The sequence below is a fragment of the Ovis aries genome, chromosome 8 (assembly GCF_016772045.2).
Source record: "Ovis aries strain OAR_USU_Benz2616 breed Rambouillet chromosome 8, ARS-UI_Ramb_v3.0, whole genome shotgun sequence".
Classification (NCBI taxonomy): domain Eukaryota; kingdom Metazoa; phylum Chordata; class Mammalia; order Artiodactyla; family Bovidae; genus Ovis; species Ovis aries.
Window position 1 is genome coordinate 26,650,386 of NC_056061.1, and position 19,235 is coordinate 26,669,620.

A 19,235-nucleotide genomic window follows, 5' to 3' on the forward strand; every position below is an offset into this window, starting at 1 on the left:
TTCCAGGCTTTCGTATCTCCAGTCAAATACCTACTACTGCCCAGAATATTTACACCCCATGTAAATCTCCATCTCAGATCCTAACCCCAAGCTCTGTTTTTTGTTTCCCTATAAGCTCTAAATCAAACATGACTTTCAGTTCTGGGAGACTAGATGGTACACAATGCAGGGATACAAAGACAAACAGAACCCAGTTCCTTCCCTCTCAGATGGGTTTAGGCTATTAGACATGTTAATCGGAAATCTCTATATGTATATACGCACGACTTGCCTATTTCTTGAGAAAGACTGGCATTACCCTCTTGTTTAAATTGTAATTTCCTTATCTTTCTTCCTTTCACATCCCTCTCTTCTGTTTTCAGTACTTAAACTCCCTGCCCAGAATGTTTGCTTTTTAAGGTATGCTAATACTTCCTGTTCTGCATATTTCTCCCCATAAAACCTACCCGATGCCATGGCAAAGGCATACATGGCAGTTATTAAAGATCTTCTGTTTCATATTAATAGTTCTGGCCCTACAGTGAACAAAATTCTCCAAGGAATTAATTATTATTGGATACACAGGAAGATGCCAGTAACACTATGATTAATTTCCCCAAAAGGTCTGGTCAAAATTTCTATTAATGTAATTTCATACTCACAGTTCTTTTCATCCAAAAAGCACAAAACCATTTTATAATCCTTATTCATCTTCACAAGCTAATAAATGTCAATATTAACTACTGGGGTTCCCCGCCATGGTGCAGTGGTAAAAAATCTGCCTGCAAACAGAGGAGACTCAGGTTTGATCCCAGGGTCGGGAAGTCCCTTAGAGTAGGAGATGGCAACCCACTGCAGTAATCCTATCTGGAAAATTCCATGGACAGAGGAGCCTGGCGAGCTACAGTCAATGGGGTCGCAGAGTGGGACAGGACCAAGTGACTGTGCACACACATTAACTATCACCTTAACTCTGCCTATGGGCCGGCTGGAAGAGGGCAGGACACCCAAGAGCAGCCTGTGAGAATCCTGAGAAGCCACACGAGGACAGAAACGCTTTTCTGGCACATTCCTACCTCTGTCTGCACCTCTCTCCCTCTGAAAAAAGGAGAATTATCTATCTCAGAGGTACCTCAGAATTACCTACATGGTATCACTACACTTTGCAAAGAAAAAACAGAAGTCCTGAGAGGTGACCTGACCATGTTCTGTGGTGAAGCCTGGCACAGAGCCAGGTCACTAGGCTCAGAGCTGATGCTCATTCCAGGGACCACCTCTTCCTCTCCTAAGCAGAGCACAGCCCTAGGAGGCTAAGCTAATCCACATAGAGGGATTCTCCCACTAGCAGCTTGCTCTCAATCACAATGTCCATTTTCTATTTCAAGTCAATAGCTAACAGGTATTAGGGGATATAGATATGAAAACCTGGGATTAAAATTTTACAGCAGGGTTTCTAATTTTAAAAATTCAAATCTTTTTTTTTTTTCAATGGGAGATGCATTTCAACAATAATATACTTCTTAAAGTAAGTGGGTGGATGGTTATTTATAGTTACACTGTCAATCTATCCTTGTTCTTAAGTCTGATTTACTAATTTTCTGTCCATTTTGCTTTGTTTTTTTTTTAAAATATCTTTCTTTTCTTTTACAAATTAATTTTTCCTTTCACTAAATACAATTAAAAAAAAAAAAAAAACAACTTTTGGTGGTGCCGTGCAGCATGTGAGCTCTTATCTGCCCAACCAGGGATTGAACCTACACACCCAGCATTGGAAGCACAGAGTCTTAACCACTGAACCACCAGGATAATCTCACTAAATATAAGTTCTGACATAAGAGAATACTTTCTTTGAAATTGTTCACCATGAAAGAGTTTTAGATTATTATTACTATCCATTTCTCTTTCTCAAAGATTTTTATCTTTACATTTTTAGTTCCACTGTATCCCCAGGGTCTCCCTGTTTAACATAAGTTTTCACAAAGATTTTGTTAGTGAGTTTTCATCTTTCACTTCTTGCTCTATACATAGGAGTCACCTATTTTGTATACACTCTTTTTTCTTAATATATATTTTTTTTTATTGAAGTATAGTTGACTTACAATATTTCAGGTACACAGCAAGGTGATTCAGTTATACACATATATTATCTTTGAAATTATTTTCTATTATAGGTTATCACAAGATATTGACTACAGTTTTCTGTGCTATACAGGAAACCATCATTGCTTGTTGCATATCTATTCTTTTTACTCAAAACTCTAGCATTCTATTTATACTAAATAAGTGGAGTCAAAATATCATAAATAGTTTAGTTAGGCTTTTAGTTCTTAAAAGTCCCAAAACCAAGTTTGAAAGTTCAAACAACAGACTACAGGGGCTTTCAATCTCAACTATTTATAAGAAAAAAAAACAAAACACAGAAACACAGAAATAGAGGTACCATTCATGGGGTGAAAAGAACTGAATATCTCTGACTCCATACACACTTGAGAAAAAGATGGAAATTACTGACCAAAAAAAAAACCAGGTTAACATTTAGTTCATTTAGATGTTCACTGGACACAAGCTGGTCAATCACGTATTCCATTGAGACAAAAACAAAATTAAAACCATGGATGAAATGCTGAAGTCCACACACAGCCGTACAAATAGCACACTTGCATAGAAGACACTCCCAAGCCCGGGCTGCCAGCACTCAGGCTGCACCGCCACGGCACAGTGCAACACAGACGCCACTCTGATGTCAATGTATAGGCAGTTTGTGGGAGTCAATGTATTCTTTAGCAAAGTGTGGGCTCCATCATCAGCGCTAGAACTTTATTTTAAATACGAGGGGGAAAAAGTTATGCTTACCTCAAATGCTCAGTTGTAACATGTCATTAGATTTTTAATGAAAACAAAATCAGCTTGTTCAGATTTATATTTATATTGTGCTGGGGGTAAGGTAGAAGGCCTGGGCTGGAGAATGAAGGTAAAATGAATCTAGTCATTGAATGTTCTTATTCCCTTCAACTCCATTTTTTTAGACTCAGGGTTTTGAGATTTGCTTTAGCTGGCTTAAGACTTGTAGCTTGGTGCTCTAAGTCCAGTCAAGAAAAATAAGGAAATACTGCATAAAAGTAGGGCAAGTCAAGACTGAATATGTGTTTTGAGCTCAGAGAAAGTGTCTGAGGCTTCAGAGTCGTGGAAAAGCAGGGTTTCTGAGAGGCAGAAGTTAGCAGAGGAGTGACAGACCTGAGGATCAGCACAGAGCTATTTGTCACTGCTATTTTGCAAACTCTCCAAATAAACTTCTGGTCAGACACCAATTCTCAGTTTGAGCTCTATTAAACAGTCACACTAAAATGCTAACCTTGATGATTAATAAAAACATGTAAATGCACTTACTTATAGCTTCGAAAGTAAATCTTCCCATTCAGGGCAGTGAAGTGTAGAACGTACTCTAAACCAGCCAGGCGGATATTTGATACTGTGGGGCCTCTGAAGAAATCTAAAAGCACACATTACGTCGTTAAAAAAAATTTTTTTTAAGACCAACATACCTTTAAAATTCAGTTACAAATTAGCTGCATTCTAAACAAATGGAACTCTTTAATGTCTTATCTAAAAAAGGTAAGTAGCACAAAACTGATCCCTGAAAAATGTGGTGGTCCCATCCTTCTATCATTTAATCTCATGACTATATTTCTGTGTTTAGTTCACTGAGCCATGTATTAGGTTGGTGCAAAAGTAACTGCAGTTTCTGCATTGTTGAAACTTGGTGTTTGATATCGGAATACATTCTAAATAAATGTGGTTATACTATATATCATTTTAATGTGAATTTCCTGCTTTATGGTTTTCTGCTTATGATTTATTATTGCTGTTTATTTTATATTTATCCTAGACTATGGAGATGATGTTAGACAAAAAGCAAATTTGAGGGATTTTCTTATTTGAGTTCAAAATGGGTCATAAAGCAGTGGAGACAGCTCACAACATCGACAATGTGTTTGGCCCAGGAACTGCTAACCAACGTACAGTGCAGTGGTGGTTCAAGAAGTTTTGCAAACGAGACAATAACCTTGAAGGTGAGGAGCATAGTGGTCAGCCATCGGAAACTGACAACGACCAGCTGAGAGCATCATTGAAGCTGATCCTCTTACAACTACACGAGAAGTTGCCAAAAAACTCAACATCAACCATTCTACGGTCATTCAGCATTTGGAGCAAATTGGAAAGGTGAAAAGGCTCTATAAGCGTGTGCCTTGTGAACTGACCGGAAATCAAAAAAATTGTCATTTTGAAGTGTCATTTTCTCTTACTCTACGCAACAACTGAAACATTTCTCAATCGGATTATGACCTGCAACAAAAGTGGATTTTACATGACAACTGGTGACGACCAGCTCAATGGCTGGACAAGAAACTCTAAAGCACTTCCCAAAGCCAAACCTGCACCAAAAAAGGTCATGGTCACTGGTGCTGCCAGTCTGCTCCACCACAGCCTTCGGAGCTCTGGTGAAACCATTACATCTGAGAAGTATGCTCAGCACTTCAATGAGGTACCCTGAAAACCGCAATGCCTGCAGCTGGCATGGGTCAACAGAAAGGGCCCAATTCTTCCATAGACAACGCCTAGCTACACGTCGCCAATCAATGTTTCAAAAGTTGCACAAACTGCGCTACAAAGTTCTGCCTCATCCAGCATATTCATGACCTCTCGCCAACCGAATACTACTTCTTCAAGCATCTTGACAACCAGCAGAACAATGCAAAAAATGCTTTCCAAGAGTTCACTGACTCCCGAAGCAGATTTTTATGCTACAAAAATAAATAGACTTATTTTTTGATGGCAAGAATGTATTGATTGTAATGGTTCTTATTTTGATTAATAAAGATGTGTTTGAGCTAATACTTATAATGATTTAAAATTCACGGTCTGAAACCACAATTTTGTACCAACCTAATAATTTTTCAGTTTTGAAGTTCTCCTTCTAAACCAATGCTCAGCACAAGAGTATATATATCATGTTTACTGTGATTATTAATTTTTTAGAAAATGTAAAACAAGATATAAAATTTTAATCTACTAAGACAGATAGGTTAATATAGCAAAGGTCTATAAAAATGGCTGTTCAAACTTTGACTATTAAATTGAACTAGTGTTTGTTATATGGTGGAGGCCAACAAGAAAACGTCAACAAAGAATCTCAACTATATGAGCAAAGTAAAGCAACCTGAAGTGTTCAAGACAGAAAAGAACCACCAAGATAAGGGAGTAGGTTGTTTTCTCAGAGTGGTAGTGGTAGTGTGCCACCCAAGTGGCACATGAGACAATTTTAAATGATATATAGGCAGATATAACCTACAATGCATTATGTTATTATATACCATTTTCCATTTAGAGTAGGAACATACAATTTCTTTTTAAAAAGAGAAATCAATTTAAAGAAAAATCTCCAGTGAACAACACTATGGATACTACATAGACATGGCTAAAGTTATAAAGACGACACATGAATGAAAAAAGTTTGGAAAATACATTAGTGAAGTTTGGTCACCTCATTCTGCACATAAGAAGACCGAACCTGAAGGAGGCTAAATGGAAACACACGAATACCATTCAGCTGAGACAAGGTTATGCATAAAAAGTCATCCAACTTATTCACTTAGGAAGAGCTCCCACAAGACAGATGATGTCATGAACAGGAAACATCTCATATTCTGTCCCAAATGCAGCTACCCAGCACTTTTCTTCCATCTTCCCATTAGCTCATAAGACGGGAATAATCTCCATGTGCATGGACATATACATCTTTTGTAGTTTGCCTTTTCCTTCTTATGGATAACTAAGAGAAAATCACGTTGCTAATGTATATAAAACAGACATACGTGTGCCAACACATGTACATAATACCTTTCCTTACTACTCCAAACAAATACTCCTCAGGGATACTTTTATAAACCAAACATACTTTTTAAATTCTATTCTAAAACTTGATCAGAATAATGGCAAACTTTCTCATAATTTTACCAAACTCCGACTCTTTCAGTCGCCAAGTTAATAAAGCCCCACTCACTGTTGTGGCAGCATTATTGAAGCCATAGTCATTCTGGAGAACAAGATATGTAAATTCCAGTCTCCCCTGAAACAGCTTTTGCAATGCAAACCATACAGGCATGTGTTTATCCATAAGATTTTAAGAAAGAAAGAAAAAAAAAAAACTGAAATGAGGTAGCAAGTTTTAAGAACAGCTCACACCATACACAAAAATTAACTCAAAATGGATCATAAATCTAAACCTAAGATATGACTTCAACAATATACATAATATAAATTATTACAAATTATATATATGCACATATATATGAAAAAAGTCTTTGCAACCTTGAGATAAGCGAAGGTTTCTTAAACAAAACACTGCATAAACATACCATTAAAGGAAAAAAATGGATAAAGTAGATTTCACAAAAATTTAAAACTTCTGCTCTTTAAAAGAAATCACTGTTTGCAGATGACAGGATACTATACAAAGAAAATCATAAAGATGCCACCAAATATCTACTAGAGCTTATCAATGAATACAGTAAAGCTGTAGGATATAAAATTAATACACAGAAATCTGTTGCATTTGTATACACTAACAGCACACTAGCAGAGAAATTAAGGAAACATTCCCATTAACAATCATGTCAAAAAGAATAAAATACCTAGGAAAAAACCTACTTAAGGAAGGTAAAAGACCTATACTTGGAAAACTGTAAGACATGGATGAAAGAAGCTCAAGATGACACAAACACATGGAAAGACACACTGTGTTCATGAACTGGAAGAATTATGTTAAAATGACCATAATACCCTATAGATTCCAATGCAATTGGATTCCTATCAAATTACCAATGGCATAGAACTAAAACAAACAATTTTTAAATGTGTATGGAAACACAAAAGACCCAAATAATCAAACAGTTGTTTCATGTCCGGTTCCAACTGTTGCTTCTTGACATGCATACAGGTTTCTCAGGAGACCAATAAGGTGGTTTGGTAGTCCCATTTCTTTTAAGAATTTTCCACAGTGTGTTGTGATCCACACAGTCAAAGGCTTTTACCATAGTCAATGAAGCAGAAGTAGATGTTTTTCTGGAATTCCCTTGCTTTCTCTATGGTCCAACAAATGTTGGCAATTTGATCTTTGCCTTTTCTAAACCCAGCATGTACATCTGGAAGTTCTCAGTTCATGTACTGCTGAAGCCTACCTAGCTTGAAGGATTCTGAGCATAACCTTGCTAGGATGTGAAATGAGCACAACTGTACGGTAGTTTGAATATTCTTTGGCATTGCCCTTCTTGAGAGTGGAATGAAAGCTGACCTTTTCCAGTCTCATGGCCCCTGCTGAGTTTCCCAAAGTGAAAGAAGGTGTTACTCAGTCATGTCCAACTCTTTGTGACCACATGCACAGTGGCCCACCAGGCTCCTTTGTCCATGGGATTCCCCAGTCAAGAATACTGGAGTGGGTTGCCACTTCCTTCTCCAGGGATCAAACTCAGGTCTCCTGCATCGCGGGCAAATTCTTTACCATCTGAGCCACCAATCTGTCTTCTAACACCTTAGTCCTGTTTAACCAGGATAAAAACTTGGTTAAACAGAAGTAAGGGGGTAGAAGACAAATCAGTTAGAGTCAGAAGGAAAGCCCCAGTTTGAAAATTTTTTCAATGGATCAATTCTAAGCAAAAGTAACACCTTAAGTGTGACTGTGTCCATGAGTAAAAACATTGGAAAAGGGCACAGTAGGTTGACCACAGTGTTGATGAGAAATACCAGGAGATTTGCAGTCAGAGATCAGATCAGATCCTGATTCTGCCACTTACTACCTCTTCACTGGACAAAAGTAAACTGGTCTCAATTTCTTCATCCACAACATGGGAATAATATTACCATAATGAATCAAGTGTTTGCTTAATTTCTAGTGTGGTTACATTTGGAAATGAGGCCTCTATGGAAATAGTTCAGGTGAAATGAGGTATGTCATAAGGATGGGGTCTGATCCCATAGGATTAGTGTTTTGAAAAGAGACTAGAAAACTTCAACCTCTCTTTCCTCTTCTCCCTCCTTCCCTTCCTCCCCAAGGAAAAGCCTTGTGAGCACATAGCAAAAAGCCAGCAAGAGAGTCCTCAGCAGAAACCTGGACTCTTAGAACTGTAAGAAAATAAATTTCTATTGTTTATAAGCTACCCAGTCAGTCTGTGGTCTTTTGTTATGGCAGCTTGAGCAGACTCATAGAATTACCTTTGTAAAAGCTGTAGAAAGGATTACATTTAATAAACTACCTGACCTAATCTCTGGTAGTTATTTTCATTATTATATATACATTAAAGTAGATTAAGAATTAGGAAATGAGAAAGGTTAAAATAAAACAACGACCACAGATGTAGAAATGGCCACTAACACACACAAAGGCAAAGAAGGAAAAAAAGTAACTGAGGTAATTAGGTTTATGATAGACTTTAAAGGAACACTAATTAAAACTAACCTATTACTTGATTCATTATCATCTTTACATACAAGAAGTTGTTTACTTTGTTGTGTTAGTCACTAAGTCATATCTGACTCTTTTGTGACTCCAGGGACTGCAGCCCACCAGGCTCCTCTGTCTGCGGGAATTCCCAGGCAAGAATACTGGAGCGGGTTGCCATTCCCTTCTCCAAGGGATCTCCACACCCAGGAATGGAACCCACATCTCCTGCTTGGCAGGTGGATTCTTTACCACTGAGCCGCCTGGGAAGCCCCATACAAGGAGTAGCCACACTTAAAAGTGACCATAAAAATAAGGATGGACTGGGAGTTCCCTGGTAGTCTAGTGGTTAGGATTAGGCACTCTAACTGCCGTGGCCTGGGTTCAATCCCTCGTTCTGGTTGGGAAACTAAGATCCCACAAGCCACACAGTGTAACCAAAATTAAAGGAAAAAAAAAGGATGGACTGAATAGAAAAGCAGGACCCACCGAGATTAACTACATATCTATATAAATATTTAGGGCTTCCCTTGTGGCTCAGCTGGTAAAGAATCCGCCTATAATTTGGGAGACCTGGGTTTGATCCCTGGGTTGGGAAGGTCCCCTGGAGAAGGGAAAGGCTCCCCACTTCAATATTCTGGCCTGGAGAATTCCATGGACTGTATAGTCCATGGGGTCACAAAGAGTCAAACACGACTGAGCAACTTTCACTCACTCACATTTATATAATATTTAAGGAAGCAAAAGAGAAGCAAAATTCAGAATGAGCAAAATAGATACCTGGCATGAAAATACTGAAGTTAACTTTTCTTTTTGGCCAATTACTAACAAAAACAACTTCCTAACAGGAGAAAAGCCCCTGATAAATTCTCTTTACCTACTGCTCTACATTTGAACACACAACACCAACCAAGTTGCAAATCTGCAACTTTCTTACTCCCTATTTATATTAAAAACTCAACTCTAAGTGCCGGACAAGCTTACTATCCCTCTACCTGTATTTCTTCTTTCCCTGTGCCTTCGTGGTTTTTACTTCCTGCTGCTCATCACTGCATTATGTGGTTATTCCTGCCATCTAGTGGAAGCACAGAATAATAAGATAACCATTTAAACAAAAGCAACAAAGCTGTTTCTGACAAATTATAAATACTTCCCTCATTAACAGTAATTAAATGTAAGAACAAGGAGAGAAAAGCTGGAAATCTGGGCCAATGCAGTACAAGCACTAGAAATCTTGGCTAAAAAAAAAAACTCCCCTGATGTTCCCAAATATGTAATATTCAAAGAAATATTGGTCCTTGTCTTCCATGTATTTTTTTTTTTTAGTCCATGGAAAACAGAGGTAAGAACCTAAAGTAAAGACTCTGCAAAGGAATTATTTACCATGGACAGTATGAAGAGAAGCAGAAAGCACAAGCTTTGGGTTTTGATTCTGCCCCACCTGCTTAATAACACTTAACCTCTCTCAGCCTCCATCTTCCCATCTATATATTGAAATGTTACCAAACTCAAGAGCTTTAGTAAGGATTAAGGAGGTAATAGAAATACTTAGTTTTTCAAAAATAGCCATTATTAATAAGAGAAATGAGAAGTCCTGAAAACTGTATTCCCAACAGGACCATAAGTAATTCCAATAAAGTAACATAAAAGCAATGTGTCTGCCCACAAACCTTCTTCAGTTGGCTCAGATTTGTAAAGAGCATATATTTAATTTATTTATAAAATATATCCGAGCAACTTTTCAAAGTGATCTAGGGCAAAGTATGTAAAAACCCCAAAGAAGGGCAACCAAAAAAGTTAAGGCACAGCTTGTAACAATGATGCAAAAAAAGCTAAACTGAACACATTATTTAAATTTAAGAAAATTCCACTATCAAAAGAGTTAATATCTCTAGGGATAAACTAAATTACTTTTCAGAGTTAGAACACAGCTGTGGAGATGTGATCACAGAGTATTAAGTATTAGTAACCTTTAAGAAATCATAGAGAACAATAATGTCAGCTTTTCAACAAAGAGAAAAAGTGGTTTAAAATTGTAAATCTAACAGCAATCTCAGGCAATAACTACACTGTATACTGGAATTTAAGAAAGTGACCTGTGAACACATAGAAAGGGATGTTGTCATTAGATAAAACATTAGGAATAAGTATTGTTCACTAAGAAGCAGTCACTTATAAAACAACCTTAGGAGGTTTTTTGTTTTTGTTTTTAAATGGAAAAGGGAGGAAGGAAAATTGGTGGAGGTCAAGAAAGCAAATTATATAGGGTTACAGTGTGAAGTGCCTTGTATATCTCACTATGAGAAACTAACAGAGGTTTTTGAATTGGGAGTAGATGATGTATAATAATCTTTAAAATAGAACTTTTCAATTTTCTAAATTTAATAATACCAATAATGATAGGAGATGGGTGCAAGAAAGTAGTAAAGTATAAAATGCCATATAAATAGGTTGGTACCGAAGTTACCACAATAGCAGAAAGAAATAATGATCTATAGAGTATAATATCCCTTTAACTCTCTCTGTCTAGTGGGGAATAAACTAAATAATCAAAAGGAAAAAGAGAGATCAAAAGAAAAAAGCTGTTTATCCAGAGTGAAGCTGCAAACTGCCACCACCAATGACAACTCTTAGAATGCCTACTTGAGCTATCCTGCAGATAAGAATTGAAATACTCACCAATAAGAAGACTTTTTAGTCTTCTGTAGTCTTCTGTTACATCAAAATCATCACCTGCAAATATTAACATGGGTTTTGTTCCCTCAGGACATTTACTATTCTAGGAAATAAAAAAATGTAATTATATAATTATCAAGTCTGAACTGTTTATATGCTGATTTTCAAGTAGTCAATATTTATAGCAACCGATTTTCATATTTTCTTAACTGTCCTAAAACTATATCTATGAATACTGATTTTACTTATCGTTCTTGGCCCCACTGCAAGGCATGTGGGATCTTAGTTCCCCAATCAAGAACTGAACCTGTGACCCCTGCACTGGAAGCACAGCCTTAACTACCAGAATGCCAGGAAGTCCCTATGAATACTGATTTTACTTAAAACTAGAGTGGGGATTTTTTCATTTATACATTTTTTTATACTAAAAAATTTTTTTTTCATTCTACTTTCTTAGTATCAATAAGTGATTAAAGAATGAGGTAAGCTACTTTCTATGCAAAGAATAAAATAAAAAGCTAAGCTGGAAAACAAACACATCCCTCTAATGGCCAACATTCCAGAGCTGAAATAAATTTAATTTCTTTGAATTATCTGTAACAATGTGCTTTTCCTACTGTGTCATTTGTAGTATTTTAAAATGTCATTTGTAGTATTTTAAAATAAAAACTAAATAAACTACCAGCTAAACATTCACATGGGAAGCAATATGTTATACAAGCTACAGAAAATATGGGCAGTCCTCACTCAACAGAATCAAAGCTCTTACTACAAAAAGTGTTTTGTCTAGTTCTGGCTTTTCTTTTTCTTTTCTGTTTTTTGGTTGCACTGCATGGTTTGTGGGATCTTAGTTTCCAAACCTAGGACTGAACCCAGGGCCCTCGGCAGTGAAAGCTCAGAGTCCTAAGTGAACCTCCAGAAATCTCTCTAATTCGAGATTTTTAATACCAAAAGGAATTGTGAATTTTTGTTTTACCAAAGTGAAAAAGAAACAAAGAGAAAAAATTCTTTAACTAAAGGATTAATTTAGGGAAGAAAAATGATTGTTGGTCTGAGCTTTCCATTGATTCTAATATCTCTAATATCTCTCTGACACTAATCAAGGATTTTCCAAATTGGGGGATGAGGGGGTGATAAGACAACAAACAAACAAACAAACATCCTCTGCCGCTGGCCCAGAGGTCATTTGTTGCCTCCCTGGTCACCATGACCACTCTTGTTGACATTCTATGCTTTCAACCTGAACCTACTACCTGTCTACTTAGGAGATGGGCTAAGTCTGATTGAGGGCCTGAATAGACCTTCCAGACCCACTGACTCTTCCGTGTTAATCTGTGCCTGAAAAATTAGTCAAAGTTAAGTTGCTCTGTCATGTCCGACTCTTTGCGACCCTGTGGACTGTAGCCCACCAGGCTTCTCCATCCATGGGATTCTCCAGGCAAGAACACTGGAGTGGGTTGCCATTTCCTTCTCCAGGGGATCTTCCCGACCCAGGGATCAAACTCAGGTCTCCTGCATTGCAGGCAGACGCTTTAACTTCTGAGCCGCCAGGGAAGCCCTAACTAACCTTAAATTTTAAATAATCTCATTCCTTAGACTTATTCTATGCAGAATAACCACCCCTAGAATTTTGATCATCTTAGAAAACAAGTTTCTAGATTAATCACTCTATTTCCTGGTAGTGTCTAATCACTTGTTGCTTAAGTATTAACAAAAGGATGAAGCTTGGCAATAAAAGTGGGCAAGTCAGAAAAGAAATGCCTGGTAGAGATGTCTTTAAAATGAGGAGGTAGAAATAAGGAGGAAATAAATCTGGAGAGAAAGTGCAACAAGACACACAACTTCAAAACAAACCAAAAATATAAGCTTGTATAATAACCAAATAACAGGTCATAGTGAAAGGGACTGGTTAATAGCCTATGTAGGGATTGCCAATGTAAGCACATTCTCATCAGTTAATGAATTTTATAGTTATGGATATGTTCCATGAGTGAAAATTTAGTACTCAATTTAAACAGCTCTTGTTAAGAACAAGCCTGCCAAACACTAATGATTTTGTGGTCCAGTTTAGAAGCTGCACAGTGACAGGGTATGTCTTTGCTCTGGAAGGGAAGTACAAAGAGCAGAGGGGTTGGCGTGTAGCCATCGGCCAGCACTCACGTCCACTGGCAGGTGGCCACACTAGCAGCAGCGGCACCGCTCATCTCCAGAGGTTCATACACAGCCCCAAAGAGGACCCGTAACACACTGTGATAACATGACGGCATCCACAACAAGGCATCACAGTTTACATAGTTTTCAAAATACCTTTCAACATATTATTTTCACTGATAAACATTTTCACATATATTATCTCATCTGACATTGTTACACCTATTTAACACTGGACTGCCAATTGTGGGCCAGGGAAATAACTGACTTGTCAGGTCACAAATGTCACCTGAATGACCAGCAAAGGCCTCAAACTCAAGTGTTCTGTCTCTAAATCCAGTCTCACTGTTCTACCCTGTACCTGAGGAGGCTCATGTAGCTGATTAAGTGGGGATCTAATAAAAGCTCTTTTTCAAATCTACAGGAAATCTAGACAGCATGTCCTCTTCTTAGAGGAGGCTGGGAAAAGGAGTGATTATGTATTTGCTATAATTCTTTCAACTATACCAAGATCCTCAAAGATCCATAAACTGAGAACAATTACATAACCTTCCATTAAAGACTTCAATATCCTTTCTTTCAAAATTCTTGAGTCCTAATGCTCCCCAGCCTTTTGGCTAAGATCAAGTATAGTACCAAAGTCCTTGAGTCCTAATCTTAGTTGTACCATTTATTATATGTATGACCCTAGGTCATCAACGGAATTCCTTTGGGCCTCTGTCACCAAATCTATACAACAGGGAAAATAATTTTGGCCTTAGAGGGCAGCTAAGAGGTCACAGTGAAATGTTGTGTTTGCTGGACAAGATCAAGCCAGAAGCAGAGGTCAGAGGGAGCAGAAGCCAAATTTGGATCCAGGAGCTGCATTAGGACAGTTTTTTGCCTTTCTAAAACTATTTACTACTTTCTATTTCATAATCCCAAACAAAGGAGACACAAAGGTGCCGGTCCTCAAGGGGAGAAGTGAGCTAGCAATTTGATGGCTAGCAGCCAAAATACTCTAGGATCACCCAGAGCTTCCTAGGCAAGCTTCCCTTCTTAGAAAAGGGTTCACTTTGAAAATTGTGAAATTTCTGAGGTTAAGGACAGCACTTCTACTAAGAGCCTAAGGGAGAGTTAGTAACAACTCTGAATTCTAACTGCCTACATATGTGTTATACACTGTAAATATCTTCTTTTTGAAGATAAAATGAAATTGTGCTTTTTAGTTTTTCGAGCACACTAGCATAAAAACCAAGTTCTTTCTCATTTAAGCTACAAAACTGTATCCTTACTCTTCACCACAAGATGTCACTATTGCCCAAGAGCAACATAAAACGCTTATTTAAAAAAAATCAATTATCTTACCTTAATATCTTTAAGGGAGACAAACTTCTCAATACCTAATTCAATCATATCCAGCACATGGTAGTCATACATACGACCTAGAAAAAAAACACATTCTCTTTTAATCATTTATTTTTCCAAAAGAGCTGCCTTATATTCATCTACTTATCTGTTTCTTTTTTTTGTCCTTTAATCTCCCAGACATGTTCCTTCTTTCTTAAATTTTCAACTCCACCTAGAATGAACTGTTACAACCTTGGTCCTGGAAAGGATCTTAAAAGATCACCTAGCCAAACTTCCTTATTTTACAGAAGAGCAAATAAAAGTCCATGGAGGGTAATGAGCTTGCCATTGAGTCACTGACTATGTCAACCCAAGTCTCAATACAGAGCAAGGGTTTATTTTCAAATATGTTTATTACACAGGTATTTATTAGGAAAGGGTCACTTTATGTGAGTATGATACTTTTTTTTTTCTAACTCTAATGCTGATTTTAGGATATATGTTTTATAGTCATAAAACCTCTGCAACTTGATTGAAGGTGATATTAACATGCCCATCCTTTACCTACAGACTGGTAGATAAATAAAAAACTAGCTTAGTGTTTACTGGTTACTCCTGAATACCATCAATATGAGCCACAGAACTGACTCTATAAAATGAAAGTTTTAAAAAGTAAATGACATTTACCTATTACTAGATTATTTGGCCGCTTCTTATTATGGGAGCCAAACATGAATAAAGAACAATCTGACTTCTTTGAAAAAAATTCCTGTAAAACCAAAGAAATTCCATTAAATCAATGGATAAATATAAGAACTTTAAGAATTGTACTTCTCTGAAATAAAAGGTACTCAAACTGGAAGGGAAGGGGCAAAACTGTCATTATAAGCAGAAGACATGCTACTAAACACAGAAAATCCTAGAGTCCACACAAAAACTATTAGAACTGATCAATGAATTCAGCAAAGTAGCAGGATACAAGATCAACATACAGAAACATGCTGCATTTCTTTATACTAACAAGGAAATACCAGAAAGGGAAAGTAAAAGAAAAAAAAAAAAATCCCTTTTTTATCACATAAAAAAAACCAACAACAACTTAGGAACAAACCTGCCCAAGCAAGTGAAAGACTTAAACGCTGAGAACCATTAAGACAGTGACAAGGGAAACTGAAGATGATTTAAAGAAACGAAAAGACATCCCATACTCTGGATTGGAGGAATTAATATCGTCAAAATGGCCATATTATCCAAAGTAATCTACAGATTTAATGTGATCCCTATCAAATTATCCACGATATTTTTCACAGAACCAAAACAAATAATCCTAAAATTTATATGGGACCTATATATAAAATATAGGTCCCTATATGGGACCTAAAGATCCAGAACTGCCAAAGCAATCCTAAAGAAAGAGAATAAATAAAGCAAGAGGCATAACCCTCCCACATTCCAGACAATACTAAAAAGCTACAGTAATCAAAACAGCATGGTAGCGGCACAAAAGCAGACTATGCATCAGTGGAACAGAAGACAGAGCCCAGAAATAAAGCCATACACCCACGGTCAATAATCTTCAACAAAGGAGGCAAAAATACACAAGGGAGACAAGACCGTCTCTTTAGCAAGTGGAGCTAGGAAAGCCAGACAGCTGATGTAAATCAATGAAGTTAGAACACACCTCACATAAAATAAACTCAAAATGGCTTAAAGACTCAAATAAAAGCAAAAATAAATAAGATCTAATCAAACTTACAAGCTTCTGCACAACAAAGGAAACCATAAACAAAATGAAAAAAGACAACCTGTAGAATGGGAGAAAATATCTGCAAACAATGAGGCCAATAAGGGATTAATTTCCAAAATATACCAACAGTTCATACTACTCAATAACAACAACAAAAAAACAACCCAAACAATGGACAGAAGACCTAAATATTCATTTCTCCAAAGAAGACATACAGATGGCCAATAAGCACATGAAAAGACGCTCAACATAGCTAATTATTAAAGAAATGCAAATCAAAACTACAGTAAGGTACCACCTCACATAAGCCAGAATGGTGGTGGTGTTGGTGGTAGTTTAGTCGAAAGTCATGTCAGACTCTTGCAACCCCGTGGACTGTAGCCCACCAGGCTCCTCTGTCCATGGAATTCTCCAGGCATGAATCCTGGAGTGGGCTGCCATTTCCTTCTCCAGGGGACCTTCCCAACCCAGGGACTGAACTTTAGTCTCCTGCATTGTAGGCGGATTCTTTACCAACTGAGCCATTGGGCAAAATGACTATTATAAAAAAGTCTAGGGGACCTCCCTGGCAGTCTTGTGGTTTAGACTGTGCCTCCGCTACAGGGGGGCAGGGGTTCCATCCCTGGCTAGGGAACAAAGATTCCACATACCACATGATGTGACCTGCAAAAATAAAAAGCCTATGAATAACAAATGCTGGAGAGAGTGTAGAGAAAAAGAAACCCTCCTACACCATTGGGAATGTAAGCTGGGTGCAGCTACTATGCAAAATAGCATGAAGACTCCTTCAAAAACTAAAAACAAGGGCTTCCCTGGTGGCTCAGTGGTAAGGAATCCACCTGCCAATGTAGGAGACAGAGTTCAATCCCTGGTCTAGGAAGATCCCACATACCACGGAGCAACTAAGCCCGTGTACAACTACTGAACCTGTGCTCTAGAGCCTGGGAACTGCAACTCCTGAGCCCACATGCCTGAAGTCTGTGCTCCACAAGAGAAGCCACTGCAAACAGAAGCCCAAACACTGCAACCAGAGCAGCCCCTGCTCACCACAATTAGAGAAAAGCTTGCGCAGCAACAAAGACCTAGCACAGTCAACACTAAATCAGTTAAAAAAAAAAGCCACCAGCAATAACTAAAAACTGAGCTACCATATAATCCAACAATCCCACAGCTGGGCACATATCTGGAGAAAACTCTAATTCGAAAAGATACATGCACCCCAAAATTCACAGCAGCACTATTTACAACAACAAAGACATGGGAGCAGCCTAAATGTCCATTGACAGGTGAATGGATAAAGAAGATGTGGCGCACGCACACACACACACACACACACACACACACACACACACACACACACACACACACACACACACACACACACACACACACACACACACACAGTGCAATACCAAGCAATAAAGAATGAAATGTCATTTGCAGCAATACTGATTAATCTAGAGGTGATCATAATAACTGAAGACAAAGACAACAGCATATAACTTGTATGTATAGCCTAAAATATGACACAAATGAACTTATTTACAAAACAGACTCACACACACAGAAAACAAACTTACAGTTACCAAAAGGGAAAGAAGGTGGGGAAAGGATAATTTAGGAGTTTGGATTAGCAGATTCAAACTACCATACATAAACAACAAAGTCCTACTATATGGCACAGGGAACTATATTTGATATCCTGTAATAAACCCTAGTGGAAAAGAATATGAAGAAGAACATATATATGTATAAATGAATCACTTTGAGGTATACCAGAAACTAACTCAACACTGTAAATCAACTACACTTCAATTAAAAAAGAAAAAAGAATTGTACCAAAAATAAGATGTCCATGACTCTTTTCAGTGGAAATTAAAGAAGATATAGTAAACTAGATAGGAATAAACAAAGGAAACAGTCCTTATTTGCAGTCTTTTACTTAAATTTTTTAAAATTTGAGGTACTTAGGGAAAAGATGTGAGTTTAAGACCAAAATGAAAACTGCTGCTGCTGCTGCTGCTAAGTCGCTTCAGTCGTGTCCAACCCTGTGCGACCCCATAGACGGCAGCCCACCAGGCTCCCCCGTCCCTGGGATTCTCCAGGCAAGAACACTGGAGTGGGTGGCCATTTCCTTCTCCGGTGCATGAAAGTGAAAAGTCAAAGTGAAGTCACTCAGTAAGTGTCTGACTCTTCGTGACCCCATGGACTGCAGCCTACCAGGCTCCTCCGTCCATGGGATTTGCCAGGCAAGAGTACTGGAGTGGGTTGCTATTGCCTTCTCCAAAATGAAAACTACTAGGTTAATAAATTTTAAAAGGCCATTTATTTTCAGTTATGCTGTTATTTTGGAACAGCACATGAAGTATTCCATTACAGGACACACATGAATATACTACGGACTTACGTGAATTAATCAATATGGTGTTTTTGGATATTTATAAATGTACTCATGTGTTTACAAGGCATTTAACTACTTTTCACTGCAAACTTCATCCATGCAGGAATCTTGCCCTAGAATCTCCACACCATCCCAGCTGTGACTAGTTCCACTTCGTGTACCAAGCAAGGACTAACTGACAGATCTATGATGTTCCTACCAGTAAGAGATTTTCCACCATTTGGCTCTCAAAAGTACTGACTTCCATTACAGATTTGAGAGAGGTGGAAATAGTTATGGGGTATCCTAGACAGTTTCTTCTACATTAGTACCTACACTTTACATCCCACATATTGATACTTTGATTCAATTTACAGAGATTCCCAATCTCAGCATAAAAATTAGATTGAATATGTTCCAGTTTAGTTCCAGCACAGTTGGAAAAGCTTCCTAAATTTACTTATTCATTCATTTTTGGC

At 37.7% G+C, this 19,235-nt stretch overlaps 1 protein-coding gene across 1 annotated transcript in view; it reads right to left on the bottom strand.

Annotated features, from left to right (window-relative positions):
* RPF2 (ribosome production factor 2 homolog) overlaps positions 1 to 19,235 on the bottom strand; it is a 35,765-nt gene that overhangs the window by 5,822 nt on the left and 10,708 nt on the right. Inside the window, exons 5-8 of the mRNA XM_004011200.5 lie at positions 15,317 to 15,398; positions 14,648 to 14,724; positions 11,153 to 11,252; positions 3,367 to 3,469 (exon numbers count right to left, since the gene is read on the bottom strand). Of these exons, the coding sequence (XP_004011249.3) occupies positions 3,367 to 3,469; positions 11,153 to 11,252; positions 14,648 to 14,724; positions 15,317 to 15,398 (362 nt within the window). The remainder of the gene's footprint in view (positions 1 to 3,366; positions 3,470 to 11,152; positions 11,253 to 14,647; positions 14,725 to 15,316; positions 15,399 to 19,235) is intronic.